The sequence below is a fragment of the Cygnus atratus genome, chromosome 4 (assembly GCF_013377495.2).
Source record: "Cygnus atratus isolate AKBS03 ecotype Queensland, Australia chromosome 4, CAtr_DNAZoo_HiC_assembly, whole genome shotgun sequence".
NCBI lineage: Eukaryota > Metazoa > Chordata > Aves > Anseriformes > Anatidae > Cygnus > Cygnus atratus.
Genome location: NC_066365.1, coordinates 30,017,862 through 30,031,741, shown reverse-complemented (window position 1 = coordinate 30,031,741; position 13,880 = coordinate 30,017,862). Strand labels below are relative to the sequence as shown.

Sequence of the window (13,880 nt, the reverse complement as noted above, 5' to 3'; positions counted from 1 at the left end):
ATGTTGCCCTCTGCTGGTCCCCTTCTTTAGAAAGAATAAAGTGTCTGTGTGCTTTAAAATAGAAATGACTTTCTATGAAGTGTTGTGCTGTAAGTGGCTTTCCACCTCCAGAAGTATGTTCTCACTAGATACTACATATCAATTACAATTACATAGATGCCTTCGTATTTAATGCTGTAAGGAAGGCATACTCTTTTAAACATGAGCTTCAATCTAATGTGCTTAGCAATAGCATGTTTTGAGGACCACAGTTGTGACTTTTTTTTTACTGTTGCATCAGTAATGTTGTATTTAAAGTCAACCATGCAAATGAATGCTTAGCCTGAATCAGATTTCTTTAGCAACTGTGCTCAACTTGAAAGAAAAGCTATCTTCCCATTTCCTTTCCAAACTGCTAGTCCTTGTGGCCCATCAGGCGCTGAGGTTAATGGAATTCCACCTGAGCAGTCTTCAGCTTACTTGGTTACTGAGGAATGAATGTGCTGGCCTGTTAAGCCATCAGACAGGTTGCAAGGGTGCCTCTAACTGGGGGAAGAGAGTATACTCATGCCACTGTGCAGCAGTCTCTCTGGTGCATCACTGGCATCGTGGGAAATGACAGGTCTTGGTGGGGAAGACAGCAAGTGAGCGAAGTGGAATTACTGTCTTGTTGATCCCTGTTCTGCAGGACTAGAGTCAGGAGTGTTATTACTTCTGTGTGCAGCGTGGCTCAGAGGAGGATGGGCATGAATTTTGTCTTTGGCTGTTCTCCCCTCCTGATGCTGAAATCAGGCTTCTCTTGCTCTTGGTAGAAACCTTTCTAAAACTATGATTGTTTCATATAGCATTGTTTCAGGAGGCTTGCACAAAACTCTTGATGGGATACTCAGTCCAGAGCATTTGAGCAGCCCTCAGTAAGGACTTAGCACCTAGAAAAATGTGTTAGATTAGCAGACAGCTTATAATGCCTCAAACCAGAGAAATCAGCTTTCAATGTGAGTGCTTATATTGGCTAAAGAAAATTGAGCTTTTGGTGGCTGCTTCCCATCTGCTGGTGATGTCAGCCAGGGTTTGGTTGGGCAAAGACATTTAGAGGGTGTGCTCTAATGGGTGTTGAGTGAAGACAGCTGGGTTAACCTGGTAATAGCCAGTTTTTGAGTTAACCCATCTTTGTCTCTAATAGTGTGTGCGAACTTGTCTGTACCATCTGTCTGTTTATTTCTCCCAGAATGTTGGGTGGAAACCCTCCAGCTGACAGAGCGTGATATGCTGCTGGAAAATAGATGGCTCTTCTCAATAAAGTAGGGTATAGTGGTTCTCCAGGATAAATGAGCTAGCAAATAAGCGGTTCTAGGGAGACTTAGATTATGCCCTAGTACCTACTTTTCATATTATGATTGTGTTTTAAATAATGAATATATTTTCTAGTCCTCCCCTACTTCCTACAAAAGTAAAAGGTTAGCGAGGTTGACTCCCAGTGTACAGAAGTGCACAAGCCTTGCACAGTAAAGTAGTTGTATTTTCAGAACCACATTTATTAAGCTGATACTGCACCTTTTCTGCTGTTTTGAATATCTGAATCTTGAAAAATACAATTTAGACTACGTCTGTATTAGAATTTGTTTAACAGAAAGGAGAAGAAAAAGTGAGTGCAATTAAAGAGAATATTTTGGGGGGAACTAGTACAAAATTAGAAAACAGTATCACGGGTTTCAGAGCTTTGGATATATATTCTTCAGCAACTGTTGTGTCAAATTCCAAGTGATATGTTGTAAATGTTTTATTATTAAAAACCTGTAATCGATTTGAACTGCAAGAAACTGAGTAGTAACAGTCAAACCTTCACAAGGACACCAAAACCCTTTTGGATGTGAGTTGGATATAAGAAATGTCAGGAGATTTTTGTTATTCTGGTATTTTAAAGTTCTATGAATTTACCATGAAAGAAATGAAGTCTGCAGTGAATGCTGTTTCAAAATGTGTTGAATGTAAGTGGTATAGCTTATTACAGCCATGTATAAGCATGTGAAATTCTTGTTTTCCTGTCTAGGTGATCTCTATGGTGCCATAGGCTCTCCGGTTAGGTTGACTCGAACTGTTATTGTTGGAAAACGTAAAGAGTTGGTGCAGCGCTTGCTGTATGTCCTAACGTACTTCATTAGGTGCTCAGAGCTACAAGAAAATCAGCTGACTTGGAGTGAAATGCTTGGGGAAGGAGAACAAGTGCTAAATGGAAGCAAGATCACAACTGCACTAGAAAAGGGAGAGGTAGAGGAGTCTGATTATGTGGTTGTCACTGTCAAAAATGAACCTGCTCTTGTGCCTCCGATCCTACCTCCTAAGAGTGATGGAAGTAAGAACAACAGTATTGCAGGGTGGGTACATAACCCAGAAGGCACTTGCACTACGCCAGATTCTTCAAAAGAAAAGAAAGAAGCAATAGGAAAAGTCAGTCAGAACTCTGACATAGCTGTTGACTGTCTAACTAGCACTTTGCATAACGGAGCAGCTGATGGTAGGAAAAGAACTGTCACTGATACAGGGACTGGATCCTACCACTTTGAAGAGCAATCAAAGTTGGAGAATTTAATGGATATAAGGAAGAACAAGAACCAGAATGAAAGGAAAGTGGAAAAGCAGTTGTCTAGCAGGTCATCTGCTTTACCTTGTCCTGAAAGGTCTGGCCACAGGAGTTCCCAGTTGGAAAAGGTCACCTTTCGGATCGGAAGTTCTGCATCACCAGAGTCAGACTTCGAAACTCAAAGGAGAGAAATGGAAGAGAATCTGAAGGCATTTAGAAAAAATCCAGAGGTGGTAATACATTGTGCCTCAAGTTCCACAGATCTGACTGTGGATGTTTCCCAGAATCAAAAAGAAAGTTGCGAAGCTGCCTTTTTGCCCTTCAGTAAACACAGTATTTGTTATGCACAGATTCCACCTTGTGAGGGGAAGGAGAGTATGCTTAACCAACATATGGAAACTAAAGGAACTGAAATAAATTTAGGGAACACAGTATCTGGTGAACCACTTTTGTCCACTGGTAACATAGAAACTGTAACATTGCCGAGCTTGAAAGAAACTAGAACTTTATGCTCTGGCAATCTGGAGAGCTATTCACCTGACTCTGTGGAAGTAGGTTCTGCTATCAGAAAGGAGTCCCCTAAAGTAGGTGCTAAAGATGTCCCCTATGGGGATGCTGGAAGGAAAACCCCCTTCAGAGTTGAAGGGGACATTCCAAGGAATGAGAGTTCAGACAGTGCTCTTGGAGCCAGCGATGAAGAAGGTGATTGTTGTATTCCTGACGAAGTTCATCATGATAATGTCAGCAAAAGACTCGAAGAGTTTGCGGAAGTGGAGCTTCCTTTACCAAGGTAAAGGAGTTTAACTTACAACTAAACAGAGTCGAAATTTGTTGCAGTGTTAGAGATGTTTAGAATTTCAAGTCTGAAATCCACTGGGATCTTGATTGAGTTCCTTGCAAACAAATTCATACCAGCCACTGGTAGTGTGTTCAGGATTCTTAACAGAGTTGGCAAACAAAAAACTGAAAAGCTTTTGGTACTGAAGTTTGGTAACAAAGGTTTTCTTCAAATGTTTAATAAAAAAATCTGACTTTTTAATAGATTGCCTGAAACACTTTGTGTAAACAATTGTCTGAGGACTAGCAAAATTTCATCTTTGCTTAAACTGACAAATACTAAACAGATTTGAAAAATAAGAGCATCTTATTTGAAAACTTCCGAGCTTTACAGATGCATATGAAGCTTGCTGATGCACATGTTAAGTAGATAAGAAGATTTTTGCTGCTTGGGCTGAGTGCGAGAACTCAAATTTAGCAAACCTGTTAACCACAGAACAAGGCCGGGGGCATATGTACCCCAAGCTCTGATACATGCAGACTTGCCTTTTCTGAAATTTGAAGGAATCAACACAATGTTAAATTATTAAAAATAATTATTAATTAACATTTTTTTAGAGGTAGGGGTAGTAAATCAAACGTATTCATATCATCATCTGAATGGAGTCTGTCAAGCAAGAATCATACCTGCTTTGTATTTATTTATTTCAGGTCAAACACAATCAGCAGTCAGTGTGTGAAAAACTTTGGAAGATCGCTTCTGGGTGGCTACTGTCACACATACGTGCCTGATCTAGTGCTGCATGGAGTAAATAATGATGAAAAACTCAAGCAGTGTCTACTAGCAGACCTCCTTCATGCGATACATGTGAGTTAAAGTACTGTTGCAAGTCATAGTGCGAGTTGTTGCTATTACTGAGAAGCTAAAGCTACAGAAACATGGTAGTTTGTACTTTAAATAAGACCTGTTTCACTGTACTCGCCAGTCCTTAACAGCCACACCTGATGTCTGCTTTCTTGAAAGAAAACCCCTTAAATGACTGAAAAGCCTGTTATGCAAGAATCACTTCTTTCCCCTTTATACTCTCTTCAGTCTTTTCTTGAAAGATGAACGCAGAAAAATGTTTGCAACTTGAAGTTACAAACAAGGAAAAAAACTGCTTCTTTTCGGTCATAATAGCACAGTCACAATAGCAGACAGTTACCTGTATTCCATAAAAATGGTATACAAGTTGTTGGAAACATCTTAGTTTACCACTTAGTGGCATGCGTTGCAAGGGAGATGAAGTCCTGTGGAAGCCTGTGTTATACTAGGCTGTAGCAGAAATGACTGACTGCATAAAGTAGTCAGCTGTAGGTAAGATCTTTTGTGATATTCTTACTATACTTTAACTACACCAAGTAACTTATAACAAATCTTTCACCAAAGGAATGTAAAGTGTTTAGTATGTAATATTAGGTGTTTATCTAGTGATTGTCAATTGCTTCTTTCTATAGCAATCAAGAATCATCCTGTAGGAATCAGTTAAACACTGTCCATGATGGTGATGCGTGTGCAGTTGTTTAAACACCAAATTGTTCTAATATGATACTGTCTCTTCATATATACCTTGCCATCATTGTGCGTAGTGAAATCCCTTACAGTCAGTATAACCACTCACTGAATCAGTGTAATTAATACTCTTGTTTTGGAAGAAATTTAACCTTTGCAGGAAGGCTGGAATATTGCTAGTGAAGAAAAAATATCAGAGTAGTGATTCTGAAACATTACTCCAAAAAAAAAAAAAAAAAGAACTAATTGCCTTAATCAAATAGGTCAGTGGAGCCTAAACTGCCAAACATTACTGGATGTCAGCTCTGTCTCTGAAACTGGTATTCTCTCTCATTTTTTGAGATGCCTTTGGTTTTCTACTGGACAAAAGCATTCATTTGGACCGCTTTATCCCCTGCCTCAGAGTGAATAAAAGTGGAGCCTCAAACGAAGTTGTGGAAATGCACATGAAAGTTTTCCATAATATTTGTCTTGCATCTCTTGCAGCATCCAGTGCTAGATGAACCCATAGCAGAAGCTGTCTGCATTATTGCAGACACAGATAAATGGAACGTACAAGTAGCTACCAGCCAGAGAAAAATGATGGACAATGTGAAGTTAGGCAAGGATGTCTTGGTCTCGAGTCAAGTATCCAGTTTACTGCAGTCTATTTTACAGCTTTATAAACTCAATCTCCCAGCTGACTTTGTAAGTATTTCTTTACTGAAAACTGAAGCTAATGAAAATTGTTTAGTTTTAAATAGCAAATACAGAGTTTTGCACACTGTGTATTTTATTGGGTTGTTTCAGATATTATTTTATTGGTATAGCAAAGTTGGTACAATGTATTTAAAAGAATGCATGCTACAGTCCAGTTACAGATACTGTTTTTAACTTAGTTTACTTGTAATAGACCAAGATTAAAGTCAGCTGCTCCAAAGTAAGACAGAACGAAAGTTGCTTAGGCAACTTTAGCATGATTGTATTTATGATTAGAGTTGTGAAATTTGGCTTAGATTTTGTTTAATTTCCTCATTCTCTACTTTTACTACCATACAATTTTTTATTCTTGTTTTGTTGTTTTTTTTACCAACCTCACCTAGTGGATGCCTCTTCTCTATCCCCAGTTACATGTGTATTGGCATGTTTACTTGACCTTTGTGTTTTATGCATAGTCTAGCCCACCCTGTCAGCCAGCGCTGTTTCAGACCATCTGGCAGACATGCCTACAGCATTCTTGGGAGGAGACTGAAACCTGAAACACTTGGGGTTAGATGGGTTGCAGCAGGGGATGTTACTTTCTCATAGTGCATGCTTCCTATCCCATAGCATCCTTTTCTCTCCACATTAGTAGTAGAGTTCATCAGAGCAGATCAGTAATGCTTTCTGATAGCTGTTTTGGCTGATTACAGCAAAGTTACCCACAAGTCTGGCAGCAGTAATTATAACACAATTTTTAACACGGTTGTAGCTGGGGGGAAATTGTGTATCTTTTTTCTGTAGTCTTCTTTTGAGTAAACAGAACTGGCTTGGTCTTCAGCAGATAGCCTTGAGAAACTTTATTTGTAGGAAGCTTGTGTAATGACTGCTAGCAGACAGAAGAGGAAGGTGGAACTGAACATTAACAACTGAAAATAGTATTAATTGATGCTGCTTTGGATAAAATTAGTGGTATTAATTTAAGTACTTGAAGTCAAGTACTAGGGTCAAGTACATCAGTGTCCTTTCTGGATACTTTTTTATATTGAAAAACATGCAACTTAGGTTAGAATTATGTCATCATGTTTGCACGGGAACACCTTAAATTTTGGCATTTTTGAACTCATTAGTTGTTTCTGCAGCTGAAGTACTACTTCCAGTTCTGCCCTAGTATATGCAACTTCTGAATGCTTCGTGTGGTATAGTGGCTTTTGGAGGTGGAATAATTTTATTTCCTTCCTTAAAAAAAAAAAACAAACAGTAAAATGGCAGTCCTAGTAGCTTGTAATTTTTGTTTTTCTATAATCCACATTGAAGACACTTTGAACCTTCTGTCAGAGTTTGTAGGTCTTTGTTAACAGGAACAGAATAGTGGATGAATGGAAGTTGGGTGTTCCGTTCAACTCTTGGGGGAGAAGTCCATTTTTTAATGGTGATTCTATTTGACTTAAATTTTGACAAAAGCATATATAATAGCATAGATCAGAAATGCGTAAGGCAGTATGTATGAAGATTAAAAGCGTATGTTTCTTGACCTGTAGTTATTGATCAGAAGAGTATTTTTTTATGGCACAACAAAAAACAAAACCCAACTTGAGACTGGATAAAATACAAGTGCTGATGACTTTGTGACGCTTGACTGGCAACCTTACTGCAGAGTTGTGTAGTATGCCAGGGTGAGAGGGAAGTGGAGACGGCAACTGTTGCTTGTCAACAGTATGACAAAGATTTTACCTGCACCTTCTAGCTCATTTTAAGCTACTCCTCTGATTTTTGACTTCATTTTTTTTTCCCGTTCAGTCAATGAGAAGTTGCAGAGGAAGCTAGCATCAACTTTTTTTACTGCTCTTCTGTACCTCACTGGACATCTTGAACAAAATGGATTCATGTAATGAGCTTGAGGAGGAAAGTCTTTTGATTCTTTGCTGGCTTTCAGGAGTAGCAGATAATCTTTTCTAAAGAATCTCTTAGAACAATGTGAAATTCTTCCTTACTTCTTCTTAATAATAATAATAAAAAAAATCTATAGTCCTTTAGCTTATGAGTAGTGAAATTGAAATATGTTGAACTGTCACTTTGGGAATCAGCTGCATGCTTACCTGAACCACCGGGGAAGTCCTAACAGGCTTTTTGTATTTAGTTACCTGTAGTAGAGAAGGTAAGAATGTTTTCCTTTAGGCTAGAATCAGAAGTGTTATGATTATAATGGCTTTAGTGAAAACTCACTTGAAGCAAACAGATCAAACTACTCTCAAAAGCAACTTGCTCAAGACCATCAAAAATGCATGGTAGGCTACCCATGAGCATGAGTCTTTTTTCTGTTTTTTTTAATTAGCAGAACTGCTTGCACAAGATTTCATCTTTAATACTTATGGTTTCCATTAAACTTAAAATATACACCAGACGATGGCCTGGAGGTATTTGCTACTACTGATTCTAATTGTTGTCTCCGCCTGCTGGATGATTAAATATTTGATATTGAGGTTCTGCACGCGCTTCTTGTTTTTGTCTTTGAAGTGGTCATCCCTGTGGAAAGAAAGAATGTATTGAATTGAGTTACCTTGTGTTCTGGAACAAAATGCCTGATAAAACAGCCTGCCTACTCACCTAATGAAGATGTCCCGTGTACTCACCTTGTGTTACTGTTTTTTTAAAAAAAAAAAAATCTCTTTGAAGTTTTCATCTGCTCTCTTGCAATTGATGTATGAGAAATTATGTACCACGTGACTATTTTTAAACAAAAATTCTAGCATGCTACTGCTGAACAAAATTGGAGTAATTAAATTGGTATTTCAACTTGAACTATTACCTTTTGCAAACAACATCAAATGTTTAAGAGTTTTAAACTAGAATTATGTAGTATTAATTAAAAACAAATACAAAATAAAAACAGACAAAAACCAAAAAAATAAAAACAAAAAAAGGATTTGTAACCTAGTTTCTCCAGTAAACTAGACATCAAAAGCGGTATAGTTTTATGATAAAGATAATGGTGTCTTTCACTTATGTTTTAGTTTCTTGAATGGGACTTCTCTGGTGCTGAAGAGAGTGCTAATTTTAGGAACTGTGATGCTTTCAGGAAAAAGTACTGACTTGTAACAGACACGTTTGTTATGTATTCTGGTTAGATCTTAATAAGGTGTCTTGAATGTCTTTGAACCTGGTTAAAACTTATGTCAGTAGAAACACTGTCTGACTTGAAGGGAAATTGGATGGTTTTCTTTTTGCTCCTGCAACAAACTTGCTGCACAAGAAAACCGAAATACTCCAATTCTTTGAGATGAGGGAAAGCTAGTGTATTTTAAGTTGCCAGCACAACTGTAACACATTTACTTCTTTACAGATTTTTGGGGGGAGACTTAAAAGTGTTCTGGCTAAGATATGTAAGCATATCATTTTAGCTATCTTTGTAATATATGCATTCAGTTCTTTTAAAGCCATTCTGAGGTTTTTGGTCTGTATTTACAGTGCATAATGCATCTTGAGGATAGACTACAAGAGATGTATCTCAAAAGCAAAATGCTTTCAGAATATCTGCGAGGACACACAAGAGTGCATGTAAAAGAACTAGGAATTGTGTTGGGGTGAGTATTGCAGAAATCAGTCTTATTCTACCTCAAAACTTGAGGCAGTTACTTTGCTTTGCTGAATTACTTTCTGAATGTTACTTTTCTGAATGTAGTTACCATGTTCCTGTGGGTACTTGCTACTTATTCCATGTTTATTACTCCCCTCTCTCTCGTACCTGAAGTGTAGAAATGGGTTCCAATGAGCCATCAGGAGACACAGTCCAACAGGAGCAAAATCATTTGTTGTTCTGAAATCTTAAGAATGAAGAAAGTTTTGATTTTGGTTACTTTGAGGTCGTTCAGTAATAGGTTGTGTTCTAGCCAAGTACTTTATGGATGCATGTGCTGTGAAAGCAGAATGAGAGGAAGAGGAAAGAAATGAATACACTTCCAAGAAGATGGTTTTTAAGCACTGTAGCTGAAACTTAATTTATCTTTATACCTGGCTGCTCAAGAGTTCATACTGAGAAATGTAGTTTAAAGTAATGAGACCCTAAAGTAAACACTTGTGTGTGTATATATGTGTAAAAATGTATATAAACTTATGTACTGGCCTTTGAGGAGTGTTCTGTTGGAAATGGTTGGAACTGAACATGGCATCTGAGAGACATTGTGCTACTCATTGTCTAATAATCGATACTTCCAGCTTTTGGTCATTTTTGGTAAGAAAGTGCTGCTGCATGGTGAACTGAGTTGTATTCAAAACATGAAATTGCAGTCTTCCATAAGTTGATGTTCAGTATTTTCTTTGGCTGGGCTTATTGATGCCTGCTGCCTGCAAAGACTGCAAGCTAAGGGTTATGGATTAGCGAATAAATCAGAATTTTTATTTGTACCACAAAAAAATTATAATACCACAAAATGTAGTACTATCTTTTTCACTTAAATGGTAACAGCCCTTTTTAAATGTTATCATCTAATTTTACTGGTATAGTATGAACAAATAATTAAACGATGATTATAGCAAGACACTTTCAGTTTCTTTGAAGTGAATGAAGAATAGCCTCTTGTGTTTATCTTTTGTGAAGGTGATTGTGTATTTTAAAGTCTCTCTTTTTTTAATTTCTAGGATTGAATCCAATGACTTGCCTTTGTTGGCTGCTATAGCAAGTACTCATTCTCCATATGTTGCTCAAATACTCTTATAAATTAAAATCTCAGGATAGTCGTTCCCTTAAAGTAAAAGAAAATATGGGAATGTTGAAAGAAGAACAGTTGCCAAACGCTGATAAAGGGGAACACTGAGGAAAGCAGGTGATGACTGTACATTCTACCATCTTCCGATTCTGGTTTCAGCTGGATGTTTGATCGGAGGACTTCAGTTTACATAATGTAAAAGGCATTCAGGTTTTTCTTACAATCTCACTTCTGACTTAAAGTGACTGCATCCTTGCATTTTATTTTTCTTCAATGGACAAAAGTTAACACTATGTGGCAGACTGTGAGCTGCCATCCAAAACGCTGCTCAAAACCATGAAGTAACAGTTAAAGAACAAGTGGGTTGGAATGGATTTCCTAATGTTACGCTCGTGAGTGTGGTGTGGTGTATTTCTTTGCTGGGGAGGAGGAGCTGTAAACTATGTATATAGCATTCCTATACACAAGTGTATTAGATGGGACATGATTTTTCTTACAGAGCATAAGCATGATTTTGTGTAGTAGAAGTGACCAGCTCAGAACAAGAAACCTGGATTCAGCAGCCGGATGCTAAGTGGGAATGGAGGTGAGGACAAGAGATTAAGCAAGCTATGGTTGCTTCTCTTTTAATGAGGAGGTATTCAGATGAGCTCATGACTAGAAGTAATTCTACACTGAAAATGGAATGAACTTCTGAGGTGGGTTTTTTGTGGGAAAGCCTTATGGAATTTCTGCTACAAGTTTACATTTGTTGCTGATGCGACTTCAATAACTCTGAGTTTCTGTATGACTGTAGTCCTGGGAATTAAACCTGTCTTGGTGTCATCAAGTATTGCTATCTCTGAGGAATATGAATTTGACAGCCTTCTGTATGATACCAGTGCTATTAGGGCATATGTGTGCACATAGACCAAGCAATTGGCACAAACCGAAGACAATCTTATTTGGGTGGGGTAACCCTTACTGAACCTTCAGTTGGATGTATTACTTTTTTCTGGCTACTAGTTGGTCACTATATTAGGTATAAAAGAGGACCATTGTCTGAAGTGAAAGGAAGAGTGGGGGACAAACACCAATATTTGGTATTACTATGAATGTTCGCAATTACCCTTTATGATTCTACCGAAATCTTGAACTATCATCCCGGGTGCCTTTCCGTAGTAGACTAACTGTTTTGAGACCAGAAACTACTTCTCCATGAGTTGATACTGGCCTTCTGTGTTTCTAGAAAGCAAAATAAAATTTTGTATTTTACTGTTTTCATGTGGTTGATAACGTGAATGTAAAAAAAAAAAAAAAAAAAACACCTTAATTTTTGCATAAAGCACTGTTGAGCTGGATGTGAAACTATGGACCAGACTGAGGAAAGAACAAAGGATCAAAACAAACATTCTTAAAGAAAAGGAAAAATGAATATTGGACCTTTCTGTTGTGAGCCAGCATGAATGAGGTGTCTGAAACTGACAGTTTGCAAGCAAATTGCTAGCAAAACAATTGCTTGTGAATAGTGAATTCTGATGAGAAACTTCTGGTCACCAGTTATGCGTTGTCCTCATTGGTGATTACAGATTTTTAACACTGAAGGGACACACTTTTATTAAAAGTGATTTTATTTCATACTACCTGGATGTTTGGACTTTTCTACAGTAAACTTTCAATGATTTGAAACAATGAAATGTGCATATTGTGAGTTGTTTAAATGTGATTGGGGTCCTGATGAACATTGTGTTGCTTTTTTGAGGGGAAATGGGTAGACTGACTTACTGTGAAGAGGGGTTGTTTCCAAGTGGAGGGATAGTTAATATTCTGATACAGTGCTTCTAAAGCTGATCCTTATATGCTGCGTTTCTGATCTGATGTTCCAGATGTTTCTTTTACTGCATTTTCATAGGCTTGTCCCGATATTCTGCCTACAAAGGCTAAAATCTTTCTGTGGTTCAGGTCTTCTCCTACTGCTAATAATTAGGTAAAATTTTCATATTTTTGGTCTGAATTCTTCTGTCTGCTGGAAAGTAAATTTACCTCTGCATCTAGCTGTTAGCAGCTATCGCTTTCTGTTTCACAAGGTTAAGACAAAGTGAGAACCACAGAGCAAGTCACATATTCCTGACCTATCCCTGTAATGGTGAATGTGGGCGTGCATGTGTAGAGCTTTTGAAACTGCTTCCCTGAGTGTATATAGAAATTCTCATGTACTTTATTTCATGTCGCTCGTGAATACTGGGTGAATTTATTAAAAGACAATTTGCTTTCTCATAAAGCATTAGTTGGGTTTTTATCTGAACAGGCTGATAATTCTTGAAAGAGATGTGCAGAAGCACTTTTTGCTCTGTGTTCTAAGAAACCCGAAGGTCAGCCAACATTCAGTGATTTCAAGGCTAATGCCATAACAAGTAACATTTGATTTTTACTACACCTACTAAAAAAACAACAACAAGCAAACAAACAAGAAAAACTGCCTTCTGGTAAGACATTAAGCTAGGGGCAGCATGTGAGCTGATGGTCGAAGCTCTTGGACTTTCTTCAGCCCAGGCTAAAACTTTATAGTTCTTGCTGCTTTCTCTTACCATTTTGCTGCTCCTGCTCTTCAGAAATCATATGAAGAACTCTCTTGTTCTGACAGTTTTAGTGGGGGAGGAAGGGAGGGATTGAAATTAAATCCCTTTATTGTTAAAAGGCTTTAGCCTGAAGAAGGTTAAATACCTATCTTTCTCCTCCACCAAAGATACTACCTCATTTGATGGGATTCCACCTTCTAGGGCTTTTTTGACTCAGTCTTTAACTTGTTTTTGGTAGCATCTTGCTGTTTGTGTAAATTAGTATGGCATGACAGGGCAGTAGGTATTTACAGATGTTGTGTTAGACCTCTTTAGGGCATGTTCCTGTTTTTATTTTAAGTGAATGAGAAGTGATATGAATGTACAGAGGTGTTTGAAATTGATAATGTAGCTTAATTTTCAAATATTCCAAAGTTTTTATCAGTATTATGTTTTTTTGTAAACTTAAATGCATATTTTAAGTGGGAGTGCACAGTCTTTCCAAAATCCCACATAACTGCAGTTTACACAGTGCAATTTAAAGAATGTATTCTTTTTTTTCAGGCAAGACTAGACCATACTCAGAGGGGAGGAATGAACTATTAAATTGTAGTATTTAATTGAACTCCTTAACCTAAAACAATACCAAGAGTTAAACATTTTTAATTTAAATAGGTACTTTCTGATTTGATATATACAGCTGTCTTCTGCCCAAAAGAAACAAATACACACTGATTCTGGAATTCTTTAATTCGCATTTCTAATGACATACTCTAGATGGTCTTCCCCACTCCCTACTAAAATGCATCTTTTAGAGAAAAGTCAGAAAGCCTTTTCAGAAACAAACTGCATATAAATTTCGCACAATGATCACTTATCCCTCAAGTATAACCTTTACTTCAGTTAAGAGGCCCCAATCAAAACTGAGTCTGAACTGCTGAATACACTCTAGATGTTTTTTTTAGGTCAAGTGTGTTAATTTGACATATATAGCAGGCTTTCCATAGCTGATAAAAACGTGTTGCTATTGCATGTTTGGAGAGCAAAGGCTTTTTTTAGGAATGACTGAA

At 37.6% G+C, this 13,880-nt stretch overlaps 1 protein-coding gene across 4 annotated transcripts in view; it reads left to right on the top strand.

Moving 5' to 3' along the window:
• Positions 1–11,533, top strand: part of FNIP2 (folliculin interacting protein 2) — a 47,728-nt gene extending 36,195 nt beyond the window's left edge. For all 4 annotated transcript variants that reach the window (XM_035546965.2, XM_035546948.2, XM_035546970.1 and 1 more), the window contains 5 exons: positions 2,030–3,350; positions 4,049–4,205; positions 5,376–5,576; positions 9,036–9,151; positions 10,206–11,533. In XM_035546965.2, the coding sequence (XP_035402858.1) occupies positions 2,030–3,350; positions 4,049–4,205; positions 5,376–5,576; positions 9,036–9,151; positions 10,206–10,284 (1,874 nt within the window). In that variant the 3' untranslated portion in view covers positions 10,285–11,533. The remainder of the gene's footprint in view (positions 1–2,029; positions 3,351–4,048; positions 4,206–5,375; positions 5,577–9,035; positions 9,152–10,205) is intronic.
• Positions 11,534–13,880: the final 2,347 nt, after the last annotated feature.